Source organism: Argopecten irradians, chromosome 3 (assembly GCF_041381155.1).
Source record: "Argopecten irradians isolate NY chromosome 3, Ai_NY, whole genome shotgun sequence".
In the NCBI taxonomy this organism is placed as follows: Eukaryota; Metazoa; Mollusca; class Bivalvia; order Pectinida; family Pectinidae; genus Argopecten; species Argopecten irradians.
In genome coordinates, this window is record NC_091136.1 from 37,289,291 (window position 1) to 37,312,827 (window position 23,537).

Sequence of the window (23,537 nt, forward strand, 5' to 3'; positions counted from 1 at the left end):
GTTTATATTTGAGTAGGTATGGAGGAATTGGTGTTGCAAATAATACGTAGATTGCATGAACTTTGGATATGTAAGCGAGGGAGATAGAATGAGTCGGTAGTGAAAAGAAGAATATTTGTATTATATAACTGCTGATAAACAGTGTGAGTTAAATAGTGTAATAGATCTGATGAAAAAAGACTGTGAATACGGGAGAATGGTCTTAATCATAAACAAAACTGGTACGGATGACGGACGAGTGTGAATGTATTAGTACTTCGGGTTTTGACAAAAACTATGCTGGCACTGGTGATGAAAGAAAAGAAAAAAATCGGTCTCAAACTGCATCTTTAGGCTCTTTCTAGAATTCCATTTGAATAGTCTATTAATTTTGTCCCTTATCGAGCATTTTCAATTATGACTCGAGATTCACACAGTTTTGCGACTAATGGAGAATTTTGACATCTGATCGAGGATCATGCTGTTTCAGGTGTAGATTTCCCCTTTGTCCCTAAATAAAAAAAAACTTTTTCTTTCTCTCTCTCTCTCTCAAATATCACCCACGTTAAGAAGAGGAAAAGAAGGGACAGGGCAAGACAAGATCAGTCTTTCAGACTCAAACTACAACTTAACGGTAGGTGAAAATAACACATGGAAAAGTGCATTCTATAGTATTCACGAATATCTTATTGTTACAAATGTATAATAGAGTTAATTTCCTTTTAAATCATACCTACCAAAGCTACCAAACAAACTATTGGACGATGTTTGAAGGAGATTTGTGTTTTTAGCTCGCCTATTCGAAGAATAGGGGGAGCTAATGTTGTCACCCCGGCGTCGGCGTTGGCGTCCCATTTCACGTTAAAGTTTTTGAGTAAGTTTCTGTTTCGTCAATTGTTTAAGCTTAAGTCATCATAACTGTTTATGATTTTATTTTCCTAATGTGTATGGATGCTTAACGTGATAATGCAACCAATTTGGGGCCCTTTAGGTTTTTTTGAGTCTGTTAATTTGTCATATTTCTATGTTTAAATAGTAAATACTTGAACATCAACTTCTTCTGCATAGGCGAGCTTTGCTGTTCTCCAACAGCTCTTGTAATATTTATCTAATAACACATAATTAATAGCACCGGAGACACTGTACATGTAGTTGTTTTAGATTGATCAATGCAATTTCTGGTTCCGTTCGTTTTTTGACTCTAGCTCTCTGGAATTCGCCCATTTATCCATGTCTTTAGTGCCTGTAATTCAGCTTTGTTAAGTTCGTGGTAAATGGGATATTTGGTAAATGTTCCCTGGACGCCAAGTGATGACAGTTGAGTGAAAGTATTTTGAGCCCAGTCCGGGTGCGTTATGTTGTCTTTTTCACCTTGACAGTAAAACAATGGAGGTAGTGGAGAATTATCCTGAAAGGATTCAAGTTCCTACAATAAAAATAAATACTCACAGTATGGATAAGGACGGATAAACGTACCAGACCTACTATACTAACTATCTGTCTTTAGATATTGAAGCTATGTGTGTATAAGGATCACTGAATTCAATATATATAACGAGGCAATCATACGAAAACGGAAAACAGTTTGCCGCCATAGATGTTGCATATTAGTAATTATGGCAATAGAACTAGTTTCTTTTTTAATTTTGAAAAAACATCGACATCGATTATTTAAAACGTTACTGGCTTATTTACTCTTCCGACTGCTAAATAACATATACAAACCTATTTGTACATTTCCACGCTCTTTAGGTTCCTTATTGGCATGGCAAATATTTGTTAATATATACTTCGTGTTAGTTGTATCACAACCATTAAACATTATAAATAACGCATAATTTAATAAACTTGTTGGTCAATTGATTATAGTTGATGAAGTTAAACTCTCAAACTGAGTGGAGATACCTACCTTTACAATCACCCATACTCTATAACTGATAGACCCAGAACTCACCTTGTCTAGAGCTGACCCGTTATTGATAGGAGAGAGCGAACACTCCTAGCTATACTCTATAACTGATAGACCCAGAACTCATCTTGTCTAGAGCTGACCCGATATTGATGAAGGAGGAGAGAGCGAACACTCCTAGCTATACTCTATAACTGATAGACCAAGAACTCACCTTGTCTAGAGCTGGCCCGTTATTGATAGGAGGAGAGGGCGAACACTCCTAACTATACTCTATAACGGATAAACCCAGAACACACCTTGTATAGAGCTGACCCGTTATTGATGATGGAGGAGAGGGCGAACACTCCTAGCTATACTCTATAACGGATAGATCCAGAACTCACCTTGTATAGAGCTGACCCGTTATTGGTGAAGGAGGAGAGAGCGAACACTCCTAGCTATACTATAACTGATAAACCCAGAACTCACCTTGTACAGAGCTGACCCGTTATTGATAGGAGGAGAGGGCGAACACTCCTAACTATACTCTATAACGGATAAACCCAGAACACACCTTGTATAGAGCTGACCCGTTATTGATGATGGAGGAGAGGGGGCGAACACTCCTAGCTATACTCTATAACTGATAGTCCAGAACTCACCTTGTCTAAGCTGACCCGTTATGTGATAGAGGGAGAGGGCGAACACTCCTAGCTATACTCTATAACGGATAAACCCAGAAGTACACCTTGTATAGAGCTGACCCGTTATTGATGATGGAGGAGAGGGCGAACACTCCTAGCTATACTCTATAACGGATAAACCCAGAACACACCTTGTATAGAGCTGACCCGTTATTGATGATGGAGGAGAGGGCGAACACTCCTAGCTATACTCTATAACGGAAGACCCAGAGACACCTTGTATAGAGCTGACCCGTTATTGATGATGGAGGAGAGGGCGAACACTCCTAGCTATACTCTATAACGGATTAACCCAGAACACACCTTGTATAGAGCTGACCCGTTATTGATGATGGAGGAGAGGGCGAACACTCCTAGCTATACTCTATAACGGATAAACCCAGAACACACCTTGTATAGAGCTGACCCGTTATTGATGATGGAGGAGAGGGCGAACACTCCTAGCTATACTCTATAACGGATAGATCCAGAACTCACCTTGTATAGAGCTGACCCGTTATTGGTGAAGGAGGAGAGAGCGAACACTCCTAGCTATACTCTATAACTTATAAACCCAGAACTCACCTTGTACAGAGCTGACCCGTTATTGATGAAGGAGGAGAGAGGGCGAACACTCCTAGCTATACTCTATAAATGATAAACCCAGAACTCACCTTGTACAGAGCTGACCCGTTATTTGAAGGAGGAGAGGGCGAACACTCCTAGCTATACTCTATAACGGATAGATCCAGAACTCACCTTGTACAGAGCTGACCCGTTATTGATGAAGGAGGAGAGGGCGACACTCCTAGCTATACTCTATAACTGATAAACCCAGAACTCACCTTGTACAGAGCTGACCCGTTATTGATGAAGGAGGAGAGAGCGAACACTCCTAGCTATACTCTATAACTGATAAACCCAGAACTCACCTTGTACAGAGCTGACCCGTTATTGGTGAAGGAGGAGAGGGCGAACACTTCTAGCTATACTCTATAACGGATAGATCAAGAACTCACCTTGTACACAGCTGACCCGTTATTGATGAAGGAGGAGAGGGCGGACACTCCTAGCTATATCTATAACTGATAAACACAGAACTCACCTTGTACAGAGCTGACCCGTTATTGGTGAAGGAGGAGAGGGCGAACAATTCTAGCTATACTCTATAACGGATAGATCAAGAACTCACCTTGTACAGAGCTGACCCGTTATTGATGAAGGAGGAGAGGGCGGACACTCCTAGCTATACTCTATAACTGATAAACACAGAACTCACCTTGTACAGAGCTGACCCGTTATTGGTGAAGGAGGAGAGAGCGAACACTCCTAGCTATACTCTATAACGGACAGACCCAGAACTCACCTTGTACAGAGCTGACCCGTTATTGATGAAGGAGGAGAGAGCGAACACTCCTAGCTATACTCTATAACGGACAGGCCCAGAACTCACCTTGTATAGAGCTGACCCGTTATTGGTGAAGGAGGAGAGGGCGAACACTCCTAACTATACTCTATAACGGACAGACTCAGAACTCACCTTGTATAGAGCTGACCCGTTATTGATGAAGGAGGAGAGGGCGAACACTCCTAGCTATACTCTATAACGGACAGACCCAGAACTCACCTTGTATAGAGCCGACCCGTTATTGATGAAGGAGGAGAGGGCGAACACTCCTAGCTATACTCTATAACGGATAGACCCAGAACTCACCTTGTATAGAGCTGACCAGTTATTGATAGGAGGAGAGGGCGAACACTCCTAGCTATACTCTATAACTGATAAACCCAGAACTCACCTTGTACAGAGCTGACCCGTTATTGATGAAGGAGGAAAGGGCGAACACTCCTGCCACGTCTCGATGGAATCTGTAGGCCAGATGTAAAGCCATAGCGCCACCCATTGAAAACCCGCCTTCAATAGAAAAAAATAACGCGTGTCAGTCATATTAATGTTAGGAAAGATATCCACGTATATAAGCCCGATTTTCTTTCTCTGTGAAATGTTTCATTTTCCATATGTTGTTGTTCCATCTATAAAGGATGATACAAGAGACAAACAAAATTGAACAGCATTTCGTCCGTTTAAGGACTGGTCAAAAACCTACAAAGGGCCAATAATATTAATGATAATTGTTGTCCGAAGAGATTACGATTTAGTTGTATATTAGCCAACCGGGACTATTTGGAATAATTTACAAATATCGGGCATGAATCAAGGTTCCGGTAAAGTCCATTTTGGAACGTTAAAAATTAATATATTTTTACATAGAAATCCCTGGAATTTAAAGAATATATTTGGTGAATCTTATCCTAAGTGTTCGAAGCAAAAACTTCTGCGTGGATGTCAACTTATGTCTGTCTTGTGTTATAGGTATATTGAATTTTATGCCTAAATTTACACACATGAATCGCAAAAATTCAAACTTTTTAAGGAAAACTTGTTTCTGAAACTGAAACTCACAGATAGATATATTGAAATATAAGCTTGGTAGTACTGGCTTTACTTTTTTTTTTAAATACAGTCTGTATGAGGAAATATCTGGGTTTGTATATCACCTTGTTCCCTCAATGGGCGCCGCCATATTGTAAAGTCAAGCAGCTATAGTTAGGTGGAGTTAACTGGAAACTACGAGAGATCGGTGCAATGCCACCTGCAAAGTTTCATACGTTTTTTTAATAAATGTTCTTACTCACAAACTGTGTCGGTTTTTTTCGGAAATCAAAGCTTGCTTTCCTTATTTTCTTTATACCAATGCGTAATTTATCAATTATTGAAATGGGTTATACTATTATTGCTACGCCGCTTGAGGCGTAGCAGTTAGAATCGGATGCAAATCACGCCATCTTGCAGGATAGCCATGTAGCAAGAACGCTTTAATCAGATGGATGTTTGGTGTGTTACAAGCACTACTTTATGAAGTAATATTAAAACGAATTACGGAAACAGACTTTAATCTGTCCGGATTCGGACGCCATCTTCCTGATAAAGCATGGTCACATGTGCGCTTGCATCCGTTAATTAGATTTCGGTGTAGAACAAGCATTCGTGGTAAAAGTATTCTGAATAAGGATTTTCTAGAAATTAATCGGGCATTTTAATAAAATCTGGTTCCATTTATAGATGGAACAAATATATCTGTAATAGTATACCATGTTTGAGACATTACTTTTATATTTCTTATTTGATTTAGATCACCATCGTGTAACATTAATAAACAGACATATTATTAACGGGACACGGAACATACTAAAATGCTGGATGATAGTACATACTAAAAGCGGAATGAAAACGGACCATAGAAAAACATAGGAACATATTAGATTAAGTTCAATATTTTCTTTCCTTTTCTCTGAGCTTAGCAATTTCTGCATAAAACCCTTTTTAATTTGTTGGAAGCAAAAGTATTATTAAAACTGTTCGTCTGTACTAGACCTGGCTACCTTTCACTAACACAAGCTCACAAATTATAAAATGGCTTTCAACAGAACAATTAAAATTGCTAAACAATATCATCATATCATTGTTTAATTTCCATATTCTGTCCAACCAAAGGGTTAAGCTTCCGCGTAGCCCACCTAGCTTTTTGGGAAGCTAATACTTGTATCTATTATTATGTCCGAGATTATTCGTAGAGAAGGTACTTCCGGTTGTATGAAAACAAGCGCTGCACGCGATGTGATGCTTACTTCGTATAAACTGCAACAAAATAACGAGATTGAAGAGGAGCGCGATGCCGCATCTACTTTAGCTATGTAAAACTGAATGAAGATATTCATTCGGTATATATGATACTTAAATCGTACGTCCGTTTCTTTGTCAAAATACATTCATCTGGGCGAAATGTGCCCATTGCGAACTTGACATTCGCCGACGACACACCACCCAAAATATTTTGTAAAGCTATTCACTTTTTATTTTCTTTCGTGTCAATGAACTTTTTATTTTTATAAATGCTCAACAAAGAATGCAAATTCATCTTCATGATCATCCATACTACAGGAAAGTAGTTCCAAGATAGCTACTTCCTTCCTTTAATTTCTTCATTTTATATGACTTTTGAAGACAAGAATTCATAGCAAGACACATTTTAAAGCTTTAAAAGAAAACCTTAGTACATCTATTAACTTTTGAAATTGTCATTTACTGAAAATTTGTTAAAATTATTTGGCAAAATTACTTTCCTATGTCTTGGGAAAACTGTTATAAAATAGTTTTTTGTTACTTTTGTACTGTATTTATGTAGCAAAGCTGCAACCAATGTATGGTTCTCACCCCACTGAACATTTTAAGCTATAATTAATTATTATTGCATCAGAAATGAATAACTTGTGATGTTTTTATTATTGGTCTCAAAATGACTTTACCGGAACCTTAACAGAATGTTACGAGGAACTTATTTAGCAGCATAATACGTTTATAAACGAATTAGTGAATATATAATAACATTGTTGTTTTTATTCCCCGTCAGTGTTCCTAAGATGTTTGTAATACAAAAGCTATATTGTGTATAACGAAGTTAAATGTGTTGGTCCAATGAGGTTCGTTATAACCGTCCGTGTTTTATTGAGTTGGCTAGTATTTTAAATACTATACGGGTTGATAAGCACTGTTTTTTTGTCATTCAACACAACAGGGCATGGTTGAACATAGGTCATCATCTCCTATTTGTGTTAACATCTCTTTTTCTAAAGGCCACTTCGTGGTATTAATGCTTTCAAACATCAACTGCAATAGCTAGAGCACTGTGATTCGCCATTTATGGATTTCAAGTCCACGGTACACGATATGTGGTCGGGGCAGACGCCACATCTTGCAGGTAAGTGCTGATTTTTATGTCCCTGTCCTGTTCTGCTTTGATATAGAGACGGGAGCATTTTACGTCTTAATCAGTCTAGTATCAATTTACTTTTTGTTTTTCACTGAGTTGGTTTTCATCTGAGGTTCGTTGTACAAACATTCAGGATGGCGTGGAGCATTTTTTCTTTACAATATCTGATCAAATTCCGTAAGTTTATAAGTGTATGTTTGTATTACACCTCTAGTTGTTTCATATTGAGGGTTTGTCCCCCCTTTCTTTACATTAAGCTCTCCTAGTTTTACAAGGCAATCTATATACTAAGACGATTATCATATACTAATAGGGGCCGCGGTCGTAAAGTGGTTAAAATGTCCCGACGTATTACCACAAGCTCTCGACCTCTGGGTCGCGAGTTCGAATCACATGTGCGGCAGTTGCCAGGTCAGTAGTTTTTCTCTGGGAACTTCGGTTTTCCTCCACCATCAAACCTGGCACGTTGGCTGTCAATGGGACATAAAACTACACAAATCAAACAAATATTTAATAAGATTTTAATCTGAAAATAAGAGTTCCATTTCTGAGAGACTCTATATACATACCTTTTAGACTATAAATGACTTTCCTCTAACCTGCAGCATGAAACTAGAACTAAATGTCACCTGTGGAAAGGGCTAAATTACTTGATAACTGCTGTGAAATGACATTGCAATTACAAGTGAAATACCTAAGCCTTGACCAATATGCGTTTTACACGGGTTAAATTGAACAACATGATCTACATGGTCATGGTCCCAACTCCTAACTTTCCTTTACCTCAGTTTCATTTTTTGAAAACATATAGTGTGTGTCCGATTCGCTTTATCATAAGGACGCTTCAGATATGCTAAGCTCTTTCTCTCTTACGCTTTCTCCTATCTCCTCACCAGTAGACCTAACAGCTGTATAACGTTCATACCTGACAAGCTGCAGTTCTTTAGTTTACTGAATGATCTTATTCAAACTGGAGATAATGTGTGACAAAATGTTTACCATAGTAACACAACAAAATTACACATACTCATCCTCTTTCACAATTTTTTTTTAAAGATTTTTCTTTTTAATTCCGGAACTCGCGTGATTCATCCATTCTCAAACTGGGACATATTCGGGAGGCTCCCTCCCTACGCGGGAAATTATGAACTTGACTTCATTTTACATCAAACGATTTCTTTACCGGAGTTGGACGAGATGAATCAGGAATGTTGTCGTCTTCAGACAGGGCATTCTTTCATTCTTTATGTATCGCTACTGGCAGAATCAATTAGTCCACAGAGTCACTATCTCATTGAATATGATGCCTGCTGTCTTTATCCAGTCCTTTGAATAATGCATTTTTTAATTCGAACTACACTGTACATGTATGTATTAAATTCAATAATACAATCCTCCAATATCTGAGATCGTTATTATCGACTATGCAAAGTATAAAACGTCAAAAGGTGTTCGTGAGTCGATAGAACATGTAATTTCATTACAATTGTATTTTTAGATTTTGGAAAAATACTTTTGTGCTAGAATGTCAGCATCCTCGATACTCCAGGGGTTCCGATCACTTAGGCAACAGAACAGAACATTTAGTCCTTTGGTGTACATCAAAAGAGCCGTTAACGGTGCACTATGCTTGGCTGTGTAGCTTTGATGTTGGGCGTCGCTCTCTCTCTCTAGTCTTCAAAGAAATCTTTGCAGGACTATGATTGGTTCAGATGTACAATGATATAGTCCAGGAATGTAGAGATCGTAAGTGATCGGAACCCCTGGAGTATCGACGATGGAATGTCAGTGATCATGATGACATTGTTTTATTTAAGACACTTGTACAGTATAACATGTCATTTGATGATGAAAATTCGGGTGATCATCCTTTAAAATAACGATAAAAGAGTCAAAACAAGGGTCATCGCCAGGTTTGGTGTAAAATGTGTTTCAATCGTTGAGCAATATATTATATAATTTGAGTTAAATATGTGCTGTAATTTTCATGCACATGAATCAAGAAGAGCTCTTTATATTTTACTCGCCATCGAAACTTACCGACATATTTAAAGAATTCCAATACTTACAATGCATATGTTTTAATTTTACAAGTACAAATGAGAGCTGAAATTGATTTAGCAATACTGCCAAAAATCATGATATTTACGAACAATGAATTGAAATGAGTATACTGTATACGGTCAGACCATAAAGCCAAGTTGTGGTCTACAGTTTTATTTCACATTTTAACTGTTTTATTAGTAGGCAAAGTGATCTCGGTAAGTATGTTTCCATCTAAACATACAAGGCATAGAAAACAAGAATTTTACGGTGCATAAATTCCGTACTGAGTATTGTATCTAATGTTTATAAGGCATCGTTCACGTCTGTCTGTTAATTTGAATGATTTTCATAGCTTAAATCATCAAACCTGATGATTTTCAATAGACAGAAATAGATCTACACGATAAAATGTTCGCCTGAAGTTATGGCATATATAAACTTTAATAAAGGGAAGTAACCATGAATGTTAAACAATTGAATTACCTCCCCTTGTATTTTAAATCATTTTAAATTTTATTTATCTATTCCTATTTTTCTTTAGTCAATGTGCAAAATTACAAGATTTAATATTTTTATTTACGTAATATTGTTCTCAAATTTTATTAAAAAAGTATTACAAGTTTATATTAAAGACAAGGAATTTAGTTTTTGTTTTTCAAAACCTTATTGATTCCCCGATGCTTAATGTATATTTTTTCTGTACGGTTAAAACTGGCAATAGCTTTAACAAACTTCAGTTTTTGATGAGGTCATGCTTTTTAAAGCATGCAGAACCTCTTATATAACAAAATAATAAAAACAAGAGCTGTTGGAGAACAGCAAAGCTCGCCTATTCAGAAGAAGTTGATGTTCAAGTATTTACTATTTAAACATGGAAATTTGACAAATTAACAGACTCAAAAAAAAAACCTAAAGGGCCCCAAATTGGTTGTATTATCACGTTCAGCATCCATACACATTAGGAAAATAAAATCATAAACATTTATGATGACTTATGCTTAAACAATAGACCAATACAAACTTGCTCAAAAACTTTAACATGGAAATATGACAAATTAACAGACTCACAAAAAAAACACCTAAAGGGCCCCAAATTGGTTGTATTATCACGTTCAGCATCCATACATATTAGGAAAATAAAATCATAAACATTTATGATGACTTAAGCTTAAACAATTGACGAAACAGAAACTTGCTCAAAAACTTTAACGTGAAATGGGACGCCAACGCTGACGCCGACGCCGGGTTGACAACATTAGCTCCCCCTATTCTTCGAATAAGCGAGCTAAAAAGCACTTCCATGATTAACGACACTATTGCATTGTACGTATTTAAAGGATTTGTGCAGTCAAAAATGATAATTTCAGTTCATGCTGGAAATGGCTGAATTTTCTGAAAATTGAATTACCTCCCCTTGTAATTTAAATCATTTTAAATTTTATTTATTTATTCCTATTTTTCTTTAGTCAATGTGCAAAATTACAAGATTTAATATTTTTATTTACGTAATATTGATCTCAAATTTATTAAAAAAGTATTACAAGTTTATATTAAAGACAAGGAATTTAGTTTTTGTTTTTAAAACCTTATTGATTCCCCGATGCTTAATGTATATTTTTTCTGTACGGTTAAAACTGGCAATAGCTTTAACAAACTTCAGTTTTTGATGAGGTCTTGCTTTTCAAAGCATGCAGAACCTCTTGTATAACGAAATAATAGAAATAAGCAATTCCATGATTGACGACACTATTGCCTTGCACGTATGTAAAGGATTTGTGCAGTCAAAATTGATAATTGTAGTTCATGCTGGAAATAGCTTTATTAGCACGTGTAGGATATCGAGGTCAAATTTTCTGACCACCCGATTATGCATATTTTCTAGCTCTAAACCGTGTGATGTCACAATAGACAATAGTCCGTAGCTTATAGCTGTACTATAACTGATCTGCTATCACTTACATGTTACATGTGTAACATGATTATTTTTGAGTGAAGTTAATCGTACATTAACTTTGCCTATGTAAATAACTAAAAGAGTGAAATTCGATGTATCAAATACTCTGATTTATGCTCTAATAGCAGGTGTCTTCGTGTAATTATGAAAGAAAATCCGCACAGAAATAAAAGTTTCGGATTTTTTTTTTTGTCGAGGAGTTCAGCAACGAATAAGCTTTAATTAGATAATATTTTCCTGTAGTCTGTATCTTTGATACATTGTGAATTGCAAAGGTTGTGACTGTAAAAAGAAATTTTACGTAACAAGTAAAGAAATCCTTGTTTAAAGCATCAAGGATATGATGCTTGATGTACGTTCACACCGATGATTGATCATTACAAATGTTGTGTTATGTGTTGCTAACCGAATAAATTGAGATACATTTATTACAACACCGTAATACGTTTCAACATGTGATAGAAAGAATTTATTTTTGATATTATAAAAGATCAAAATATTGAGATATTAAGCAAAACAATTATTTTTAGACAGTGCGGCAGCTTTCAATTTTAATCGATATACGAATAGATTTCAAGATTTTATTTTTAACACTCAGACACATAAGATATGTGTAACATGAGGAGGCATACAAATATAATTGACAGAATGGACAGATAAATTTGGTAATTAACAGTTATATATACACAAATATGTATTATAACACCAGTCACACACATACATACAATATATACGTTCAACCATAATATCCTCATACATTTACGTGTGTACATATATACGATCAAAAACCTAATATTCTCACACATGAGCATGTAGTTATACAATTTAGTCACGCGCTCGCACACGCACCTTGTAAATCCACATTATATTTATAAATGTGTACATATAAATAACTTAATATTTCAATCAGAACAAACAGATTAACAACCGCACAGGAATTAATTACAAAAGAGTGGACATTTTTGTTAGGAAAATAGATAAACCTGCCAGAACTTGTTAGTTGGATATTGATAAAAAAAACTTTAAACTTATCAATATTTGGGTTTGTATAATAATAGCGAGGTATATATTTATTTCTTAGAGTCGATAAAGTAGTATTGTTGCATATAAACAAATAATGAAATCCATCACCAATGCTTTCGGCGCAAAAATTACATGAACGGTTCACTTTTGGGATATTATACCATCTACCCGTTTCTATAGGAAATTTGATATTCGAAGTACGCAGTTTTGTTATTTGTATTCTGGCATGTTCTGACAAATTTAATAAATATTTTCCATACAAAATCCTGTTTTAAATACAGAATATAATGAGGAACATTTGTGGGGATTATCGGCCCTGATTTACAGGTGGCGCGCAACACGTTACGGTCCCGGAAGTAAAGCAGTGTAGATGTCTGCCAGTCTATGTGCCGTGTTGTTTATATTTTGTCGACTGCAAATATGAACGATGCGAGCTGACATTCGAGTTGTATTGGCTTGTAGAGTCCATGGATAAAATTGGGAACGATGGGTGCTCGAATTTTTGGTCAAAAATAAAAACGAACTGACTTACAGGTTCGTGTTTTGACCCGGTGAAGTGTCGTCTCTCGCAACGGTAAATTCTAAATAGAAATCTACGGTAGCTATGTTTCTGGTACCAACAAGCATCGGAATCTAGTTATTTTCAGTTCCAGAGGTTATGATTTAATATTAGAATGCAGCTGTAAGATTGATTTTGTTAAAAACTCAAAACAGTACCTGTGTATCCTATAGAAATACGGGATGTACGTTAACATAACAGTCGTGAAAATATCACAATATCAAATCATTCATTTTTCCCAAACATATAATAAGAGCGCAGCTCTCTGCGCGGCCAGAGCGAAGCTCTACTAACCATAACATGTGTGTAAGCATAAAGATCCAATACATTCCAGTACCCCTTGGACTTTGAAATCGTGTCCCGCGGGAAAAGTCTCGCGCCTCCATGCAGGCAGCCATGTTTTAATTCTCGTTATCAGCACGACGAGGTTTGAATTTTTTTCTAAAGACAAAACGTATCACCAGGATACACTTTGAAATTACTGTAAGTAGTTTAAGATAACTACACAACGATACGAACGATACAATAAATGTACTAGTCAAATAATATACTGTCTGTGTGTTGTCAAGCGCACCGTCAGCCGTGACGTCAGGAAGCTTGGTGCCAAAGATGACGGCACATTTTCCCGCGCTTTTTTGATACATGGCATGTTGCCAAGTTTTCCGCCTTACTGAGAAACAAGATCGAAAGGAAATTGAACTATTCCAGTTTAATGTGTCTTTCTGGCCTGTATATGACGACTGTCAATATATTGCTATACACAAAACATCAATCTATAGTATTAAAGAATAGCATTTAATAAAAATCAATGATCGAACTACAAGTTTTAATCTCGTTCTGAGGTTACAATCCTAACTATATTTACATTTTACATGTGGCTGCGTTCTTATGAGGCTTTGCCTTAAAGGCCCAATATCCGCATCTTTCTTATTTTTTTCATGATTTAGGAGAATGTTGAAAAAAAAATCCTGTTGTAAATCATGCAGAGAGAGGACTAAATCAAAGTCAAGATGAGCGATTATGATTCGGAATACTTTGATAAAAATCTTAAACATCGCTAGGTGGGTCCCACTTAGTCAAACAAGCCGAAGTTAGCCGACATTGTAACGTCGTTGCTGAGAACGTCATGTGACTACCGTTACTACGTAACGTCTGTCCGAACTCTTCCGAAAACGGGTTCTTAATTTCAACTACATCTACAAATACTAACAATATCGGAGTCGAATTTAACTTGAAATTTTGTTGATAGTTACGTATAGTGTGGCTTTAAATTCATATTATGAAATATTTTCTAAAAACGAGTCATTGTCTCTCGCGTGATATGTTAGTACTATTAAATCATATTGACATGGCATAGCATTTTATAGCCGAGTTTTATTACATGTAAAATAAAACACTTAAATGTACATGATCTGATATGAATTTGTGTGATTCTTTTAGATAATAACAATAATGTGTAATTTGTGATGTAATTATATCCACAATCATCATTGATTATACTGACATGCCAGGAGTGTGCATTGTTAAAATACATGTTAAAAAACCCACCATAATTATATGATTCTAAGCCAGTAACGTGGACAACCTGTATTTACAGATAAACTTATGTTTTTACTAGGTGTATATACTTGGTAACTTATTACTTATTATCATTTTGATATTAACTTTCCAGGGACAAAGCACAGGGACATGTTAATTCAAGTTACCTGACACAGGGACATGTACAAATGTAAATTCAGACAATGCAAAAATGCATGTTTTTAAAACAATGTATATACATTGTGAAATAAAACACTGTGGCTTTTGTCAATGATATTTAATCACTTGGTTAGAGATGAGTTAGCACAGTCGGAAAACCATCTTTGTATAAACTGATCAATCAGACATTGTTTCAAAACATTTTTTTAGAAATTATCAGGCATCAGTATTTCATTATCGAATATAAAAGAAAATCCAGTTTCGTTAAAAATACTTTGTAAACATTTTATCCATTTTAAAGAAAAATTAGCATCATTTTGCAAATGTAAGGCCAATTGTAATAAAATGCTACTTAGTTTGATATCATTACTTAGCAATCTATTCCAAAAACCTACTAATCTTAATTTAACATTTATTTCTAACGGCACACGACCTAGCTCACCATTAATTATAAAATTTGGAGTAGTAGACCTCACTTTCAGGATTCTTTTGCAAAACTTAAGATGAATCTGTTCAATTATTTTCAAATTTTCGAATCCCCATACCTCTGACCCATACAATAGGATAGGCTCTACTAAAGAATCAAAGAGTTTAGTTGTATATCTATCAGAAGAGAAAGATTCCTGATTTTTTTATATATAGAAAATATTGACTTTTGTGCCTGATCGATTAGTCTTCGTCTCGCGTTGACAAAGTTGCCATTGTAATTAAAAGTAATTCCTAAATAAGTAAAATTATCTACATTTTCTAAAGTTTCGTTTTGCAGTATAAAAACATGATTCTGTTTACCTTTTTCTTACAAAATACCATAATCTTTGTTTTACTTGCATTAATTTCAAGCTTCCAAGTTTCACAATAAAGCTGAAATACATTTAAAGCACTTTGAAGACCTTCTGGACTTTCTGAGAATAACACAGTATCATCGGCGTATAAAAGAACAAAGATTTCAACAAAAATGTGAAGTTCGTTAAAAAGCTTATCTCTTACAGTTTCAAGTGGATGACTACCTAGAGAGGCAAAATAAATTTCTATGTCATTAAGGAACACGGAAAAGAGAAAGGGAGATCGGTTTTCTCCTTGTCTGACTCCAATTAAGCACGGGAAGAAATCAGACGTTCTGGATTGAACACATGATTTAATATTATTAAACATGTTAAAAATAACTTTGAAACATTTACCATTTACATTACATTATTGCTGTTTGGTATTGTCTTACTGTCAATCAGATTAGGACATCCGTTAATTGGATTGTGATTTGCATTATGGAAACCCCGTACATCTATGCTCTAGTTTATATATATGTCGTACACAGGTAAAACAATAATAGAAGTTTAGAAACAAAAATGGTTCTAAGAACTATTTCAACTAGAGGTTTAACCTTAAAAATTATTTCAGTCAATGACTGTTATAACGAAATCATAGCATACAGCAATCACCCGTAATTTCTAAGGTATTAGTAAAAATTATAAGCATGTATGTTCACCGTTACGAATCTACATGTATAGTCATACAAGAAGGGTTACAGCATTACCACACTAAATATACTTATTTAAATATCCCTAAGTATGTTATATATATCACACTATTTAAATCTCGGTATGATATACAAAAGGATCGACATTGAATAGACTATTTTAAAGATTTAATATAATTTTGAAATAATGAATTTAAATCTACACTAGCTTATACTGTAATTTAAGAAATACCATTGATGTATTTCTGCTTTATAGTAAACGCTATGGATAAAGTTTCAAATGCAACAATATAGATATACATATCATTTGTGGTATAAGATCGGTACTGTTACTCCAATATCACATAACTGATAACCGTCCACATTTCATTTTTACTCAAAAACTGTGACGTGTTTGCATCGTTATGGCAGAGGTTTTAAATAAAAACACGCATTCTAGATGTATTCATGCTTATTTTTGTGATTTTTTACTCCTAAAAAGATAGTGTTACATTATACTGTTTTTTATTACAAAGAAATGTACATAATATGCTATCTAAATCTCAGTCCAGACTGACCCGAACATCGATATCAATTTGATATCGCTATCAAATTGGACTTATTATCTAATTCAAAGTTAGAATGCTTATTTGACTGTTTGAAATGGTGTAAATGGAATGTTTTGAAACTGAAAATATCTACATCATAAAGCTAGAATAACCATTTACTCGAAAAACTCAAATTGTAGATCTAACGTACACGTATTATATGTGCTGTATAGGTGTATAGTACTATGCTTACCTTGTGTAGCCGCGGACTACTGTGACATCACAAGACCACGTGACCGCCTATAGTTCATTATCTCTGAACCGTAATCGACACTACCCGTAAATCACGATCAAAACCAACCGATAGCGCTAAAAGCTAAGGCGATTCGTTGGATGGGACTTGTTTTTTCATTCATCCAAAGCAATATCCTGACGTATTATTAAAAAAAATTGGCTGCACAAATTCTTTAAGTAAACAGCGGTCAACCAATATTGGTAGTGTCCAAACTGATTTGTCAATGTGTAAGTGGTTGGTGTTTTTTCTTGAAGTCCGTACATACATTGCCATGTTGATTGTAGATATGTCCTAACTAACACCGACAGTGTGAATGTTGTTAGACTGTTATATGACATTATGAAATGCCTCAATTTAATGTAAAAACTTTCCCCCAATAATATATGCGTCAACAGCATATTCCATATCGAAAGCGGATTGGGTACTCATCAGGAATGGCTACTGGCAGTCGATATCATACAGGTTAAAAGCTATGCTTAAGGATGTACTCCTCTGAGAAGTCAAAATTTCTATAAGCTTTTTTTCTCATATATATTTTTGGAAATAGGAGTTCATACCATGAAAGAAAATGGAAGAAAAAACAAATGTCCGTGTGCTCGTTTTTGAGCTATTGTCACTCAAAGATACCAAAATGACAAAATAGTAGATTTTATTGGAATTTAGCCGTTTTGACCACATACACTAGAATTTAAAGCCATAATTCCCTAATCAGGTGTTTGATATGTATGGATGTTTGTAGAATTTATTTTCAAGTAGTCTTTATTAAAAATTTACCAGTTATGATTAAGAAGAGTCATATTTTTCTCAAAATAACAACATATGCTACCCCTACCCTTAACTTTGAGCTCCAAAATGCACCATTTTCAGCCATTTTTTGTCAAATTTAACCCTTTATAGAAATAAGTTCTGGTATTAAATTTTTGTCAATAGTTTGCGTATCAATAGGGAAAGGGTTGTTCTTTCTAAATCAGGCAGAAAAATGGGGGTCCGTGTGCTTACTTTTTTGCCCTATTTAAATATTTGTTATTTTTCAATATTTTTGACTAAAAAATAAAAGTGCTCAAATTACCATTAGATGCAGAAATAAAGTGACAAAAGTGTATAATTTCACACATAAATGTTCAATATTTAAATTAACATGAACCCAGTGAAGATTTACAGCAAAAATTAAGTCGATACAGCTGAAAATGCTGACGTGGTGATGATTTAAGTAAAAACAATTTAGTAAAAAATGGGAAAACTGTGGCGCTACTCAAAGCCAAAAAAGACACCATTTCAAAATGGCCGCCAAATGGGCCATTTCTTAAAATCGCTGTGTAAAAAAATCTACTAAGAATAGAAATGTAATTTTTTGACAAAATTTGCTACAGACCACATGCTACAGATATAGATAAATCGTATTTGAAAATCTCATAACGTTTTTGATCTATGTCGAAACGAGACTTTAACGGGACTGAAACCACAGAAGAATACATCCTTAACTACCTGGTACAATTTTCTTTTTACAGATCTCAACATCAGACGTTTTACATTACATTATATATAGTGTATGTGCAAATTTTACAGTATTTTTTTCAGTCTTGGAGAACAACCAAACACAACCTGTTATAACTTGAAACCTCAAAATCTCTATATGGTTCTCTTGAGATTATTTGTATTTATTATGATGTAAATATTATACATTTTTTTACGTGTGTTTTAACATACATCTTATATATACGTTATCACTGGTAGGTTTGATAACATCAAAAGCACACAAAATAGACATTAACGCAACTTAAAATACCGACCTATAATTATCCTAGATTTGGGGATGCCGTTTGCCACTTCCTGTTGGATGAGGGCTGAAAGGTTACCACACATGGCATCCACTGACTGCGTATGATCCGGTACGTTTGGGGAAATCTGCATCCTGTCGAACCAAACGCTACTCATAGCGCCACCCATCGGAGTGTATGGTCTGGAAACATGTAATATATTGCCATATGCCGATATTAACCATTATCGAGGAGATTGACTGAAATGGCCAAAATACCACATTTCGGCGATTATGTTTGTACATGTTTGGGTCATTTCAGAAAATATATGGAAAACCTGTCCATTTGTGTTTTTCTGCATTATAAAATGTAAACCAAGTCAAAAACTATAATAAAAAAATAGTGTTTTTATATACGTATATAAAAAAGATAATCCAATTGTTAACATGCGATATAATCGTGCGACAAGTGATTTATTTTGTAACGGTGCTATTGAATTACAACAAATATGTGTAGTTTATTGTGTAGTTCAAATGACATTAATAAACATTTCAATACATTTTTTTTTTAATTTTACGCAAAATTCTCAGGGCAAAAACGGCAGTTGCCTAATAAACGAGCAAAGAAAAATAGAAAATTTTATACATCTAAAAAATATATAGGTATATGAAAAGAGGAGATGACTTAAGAGGGAGAGATAACTGACCTTCTAGGAGCTGTAGGGTACAGCACCTTCGCGTGTGGGAAATGGAAGTCTCTTCTGGAGGCCATTTTTACCCATTCCGAAATTCCATCTCCTGTATCACCTACAAAATAAAAATGTTATAAAAAGTTCATGGCAATTAATTGTGAGACTCAGATGACATATAAATGTTGTTCATATGTATGTTTACAAGATGGAGTAAATCGTATATTTTCATGAAAAAAAAATATAGAAACAAATGTACTATCATCAACACATTTCTCGCACTGAGACTAAATCGATGTCATTTGTATTACCAGTGTTTGAAGTTCTTTAAAATATAAATTATTTATAAATATAATAGATTAAATATAATATCACTTCTTAGTATTTAGTAAAATTTTACATACTCATTTTTTGTCGATTATGAATACACGTCACTTAGGATGATATTTTTACTGGAGTATACTCAAAACTCCACGCAATTGTGTTTGTATTCAGAAATGTCAATAAATAAACCATTATGATTAAATCTTGGAGTCTAACGTAGACTATTTTCCAATTGTACAGTAAATTTAAAGTTGTATGGTCTATCACTTTCGCTCTTTTTGTCATAGTGAAAACTGTTTAAGTGTTATACATATTTTTCTCCGTTTCTCTGAGTTTTAAACTTTCTAATTTTACCACTTTTTATAAAGTTGCAGCACTGGAAGTATTTTTAATTATAAAAGTAAAAAATCTTTTTAACGTGTACACGTGAAAAATAGGCTCGAAAGAGGCCGAATCATTCCGAACTCTTCCGAACATCGTCGCGACAATCTCGAAGTAACACGAGAGTTGTGAAACCAAGAGAAATGTCAACTATATTTCGTAAACAAAACATGTGGTCGACCTCAGCAGACTGGATCTACAAAGAAAATAATGCTCGCACATTACAATATTTGATACACACATTATTGAATTACGGCAATGTGTGAATTTGATGTTTCAAATACTCGCTCTATGGACATATACCAGCACGATTTGCTCATATTAGCCAGAAGGAAAACGTAAACAAACACATGTGCGCTTACGCTAGTTACAATGTACCTGGATCACCACGTGCAGGACGTGTGGACGTCAGTCACGTGATACGATTCGGAATTCCGACAAAACCCGAAGGTAATGAACATGGCGGTGATTGAAGGCGTTTTATTCAAAACCAGGAATATATGATCCCTAGATTTCGGCTCTCTTATAGGCTGACATATGGTTTTGGGGAGCTAAATCATCAAGATACATGTCCATGTTCAAATATCAAATATTAAAACGACATATCGTTTCAGTGAAAATTACAAGAAATGCAACTTTAAGTCCAATTCCGTATTAACTAAGCGGCAAGTTGTTTTGTGTTTTATACTGAGCCTTCCACAATATCCCGTTATGTAGTACTAGTATGTCTGTCTTCCCTTCGCGTCCTAGATCATGTCAGATTGGCATTTATAAGTACCTGATCCATGAAGAAATAAAATCACAGCAGTACAAGCTGGTCCTGTCTGTTTTACAATTCGTGGGTATAGAATAGATGCTGTGGTACTCGCCATATCGGTGTAGACAAGGACGCAGGGGAGGGATTAGTAATAAAGAAAAGGACAAGAAATCTTCGAAAGCCTTAACGAGCAGGAGGCATTATTGTTGTAATCATACGAGACAAACATTGATTGTTATTGCGTATTCCATTTTAAGCATTATAACAATTGATCAAATATTTTTTTTAATCTCGAACGTTTGTTGACTAAAATTGTTTCTCCCCGAATACCAATTGCTAAACAATGATTTCTCCCTTTATAGCACCCTATAAATTTAGAACCGGTCGCGACTGGCAGACTTTACGTCCGCCGTAGCCCGTCCAAAGCCCTTTCTCAAGTAGACGTTTCAATTCAGATATATACTTTACATATCCAAACCAACTAACCATTGATCGATTTCTTAATGATTTAAAAACGTCTTCAAATTTTTTATGACATGTATGGGGCTATAAGTAAATATATCCGGTTTCCTCCCACACTAAGATCCCTCGCGCGCTTACATCTGGGCCATCGAAAGTGTTATAAATTGTAAGTTTCGTAATCGATGTAAAATAAATAAAGTTTATATAAGTAAATTACTCTAGTATGGTGTTGACATGTTTGGAATTAAATTGAGGAATATCTCCATCAGATTTAACAGTAAAGACACTGCATGGCATTGCCGCATTTTGAAAGATAGATAACCTTTTCCATAAATTCGTTTGAGATTTCCTCCGAATCCTCTACATCATTATAGTTTGTTTTGCTGTAGTTTTAGACCTTACATTTTTAGGTCACCTGAGATTCTAATCGGCTTTTGTCCGTCGTCGTCCGTTGTGCGTCGTGCGTCGTATGTCCGTAAACAATTTACATTTTCGACTTCTTCTCCAAAACTGCTGAAGCAATTTCAATGAAATTTTGCACAAACCTTCTAAGGCATAAGGCCAATCAAAATTGTGAATTATATGATCCCCACCACCCAGAGGGCTGTGGGAGGGGCCAAAAGGGGTAAAATTGAGTAAAATTTCAAAAATCTTCTTCTCTACTCACAGATGTGGTAGAATCAAATACTCTTCATAGATAGAAAGGTCTTAAAGTCCTTTACAAAAGTTGTGAATTATATGACCCTGGGGTCTCTAATTTCCCCTGGGGAGGGGGTTAAGTTTACTATAGTTTATATAGGGAAAACACATTTTTGAGCATTATTTGGTCATTTGTAATAGGAAATGAGTCAAATGTTGTCAGAATTATCAGTATGAGATGGCCATTAAATCCTATCAACAAATTTTCTATGACTGACCCCCAGGGGCCTTAGAGGCGGGATCAAAAAGGGTTAAATAGGCTAAAACTTCTGAAATTCTGGAAATGGTAGAATCAAATACTTTTCGTAGATAGAAAGGTCGTAATGTCCTTTACAAAAATTGTGAATTATATGACCCTGGGGTCTCACGTTTCCCCCTGGGGAGGGGGTCAAGTTTACTATAGTTTAAATAGGGAAAACACGTTTATGAGCATTTTTTGCTCAATTTTCATAGGAAACGAGTCAAACTTGGTTAGAATTATTAGCTTGAGATAGCATTTTAATATCATATCCATATTGGTCCTGGCCGACCCCCTGGGGGCAGAGGGGCGGGTCAAAAAAAGGTTGAATAGGCTAAAACTTCAAGAATATTCTTCTAAAATTCTGGAAATGTTAGAATCAAATACACTTTATAGATAAAAAGGTCTTTAAGTGTGTTTTATAAAAATTGTGAATTATATGACCCTGGGCTCTCATGTTTCCCCTTGGGGAGGGGCTTAAGTTTACTATAGTTTTTATAGGGAAAACACATTAATGAGCATTTTTTGCTCAATTTTCATAGGAAATGAGTCAAACTTGGTTAGAATTATTAGCCTGATATATCATTTTAACATCCATATCCATAATGGTCCTGACCGACCCCCTGGGGGCAGAGGGGCGGGGCCAAAAAGGGTTGAATAGGCTAAAACTTCAAAAATATTCTTCTAAAATTCTGGAAATGGTTATAGGAAAAACACATTAATGAGCATTTTTTGCTCAATTTTCATAGGAAATGAGTCAAACTTGGTTAGAATTATTAGCCTAAGATATAGCATTTTAACATCCATATCAGTCCTCGATGACCCCCTGGGCGATCAGAGGGGCAGGACCAAACAGGGTCAAAATGATTAAAATTTCAAAAAATACTTCTAAGTTCACAGGTTTGATTGAAGCAAATACTCTTCATAGTCTACATGTATGTCTTTATTTGTTTCATTATATATTCTAACTCAGGTGACCGTTAAGGCCCATGAGCCTCTTGTTCCATAACTCTTTTCTTTTATTTGATTGGCGAGATTGTTTCCAAAATGGTATTTAGATGCCCTTCTAAGTCGCTTGGTTTCTTGATCTTTTGTAGTTTTCCCAATCCTCTATTGTTCGGCAATGTTGGTATTTATACCGTTTTTCTTTTATGATATCCCGTGCATGCTTATCTAGTGGGGTAGTTTCCTTTGGGCGATCGTTGATGATTTGCTCACTGGAATGTATTTTTCTACTAATGATGATACTATTTCAGCAAAAGTCTACCAT

The 23,537-nt window shown here is 35.3% G+C and overlaps 1 protein-coding gene across 2 annotated transcripts; it reads right to left on the bottom strand.

Moving 5' to 3' along the window:
• Positions 1–40: 40 nt before the first annotated feature.
• LOC138318456 (lysophospholipase-like protein 1) lies at positions 41–20,999 on the bottom strand. Of its 2 annotated transcripts, none has more exons than XM_069260814.1 (5): positions 20,890–20,999; positions 19,425–19,524; positions 18,752–18,921; positions 4,353–4,468; positions 41–1,405 (listed from the first exon to the last, which is right to left on the bottom strand). In XM_069260814.1, the coding sequence occupies exons 1-5, from the start codon at positions 20,981–20,983 to the stop codon at positions 1,181–1,183; spliced, it is 705 nt and encodes a 234-aa protein (XP_069116915.1). In that variant the 5' UTR covers positions 20,984–20,999; the 3' UTR covers positions 41–1,180. The 2 variants fall into 2 exon arrangements, with proteins under 2 accessions (XP_069116915.1, XP_069116916.1); XM_069260815.1 differs by lacking the exon at positions 20,890–20,999 and adding an exon at positions 20,490–20,714.
• Positions 21,000–23,537: the final 2,538 nt, after the last annotated feature.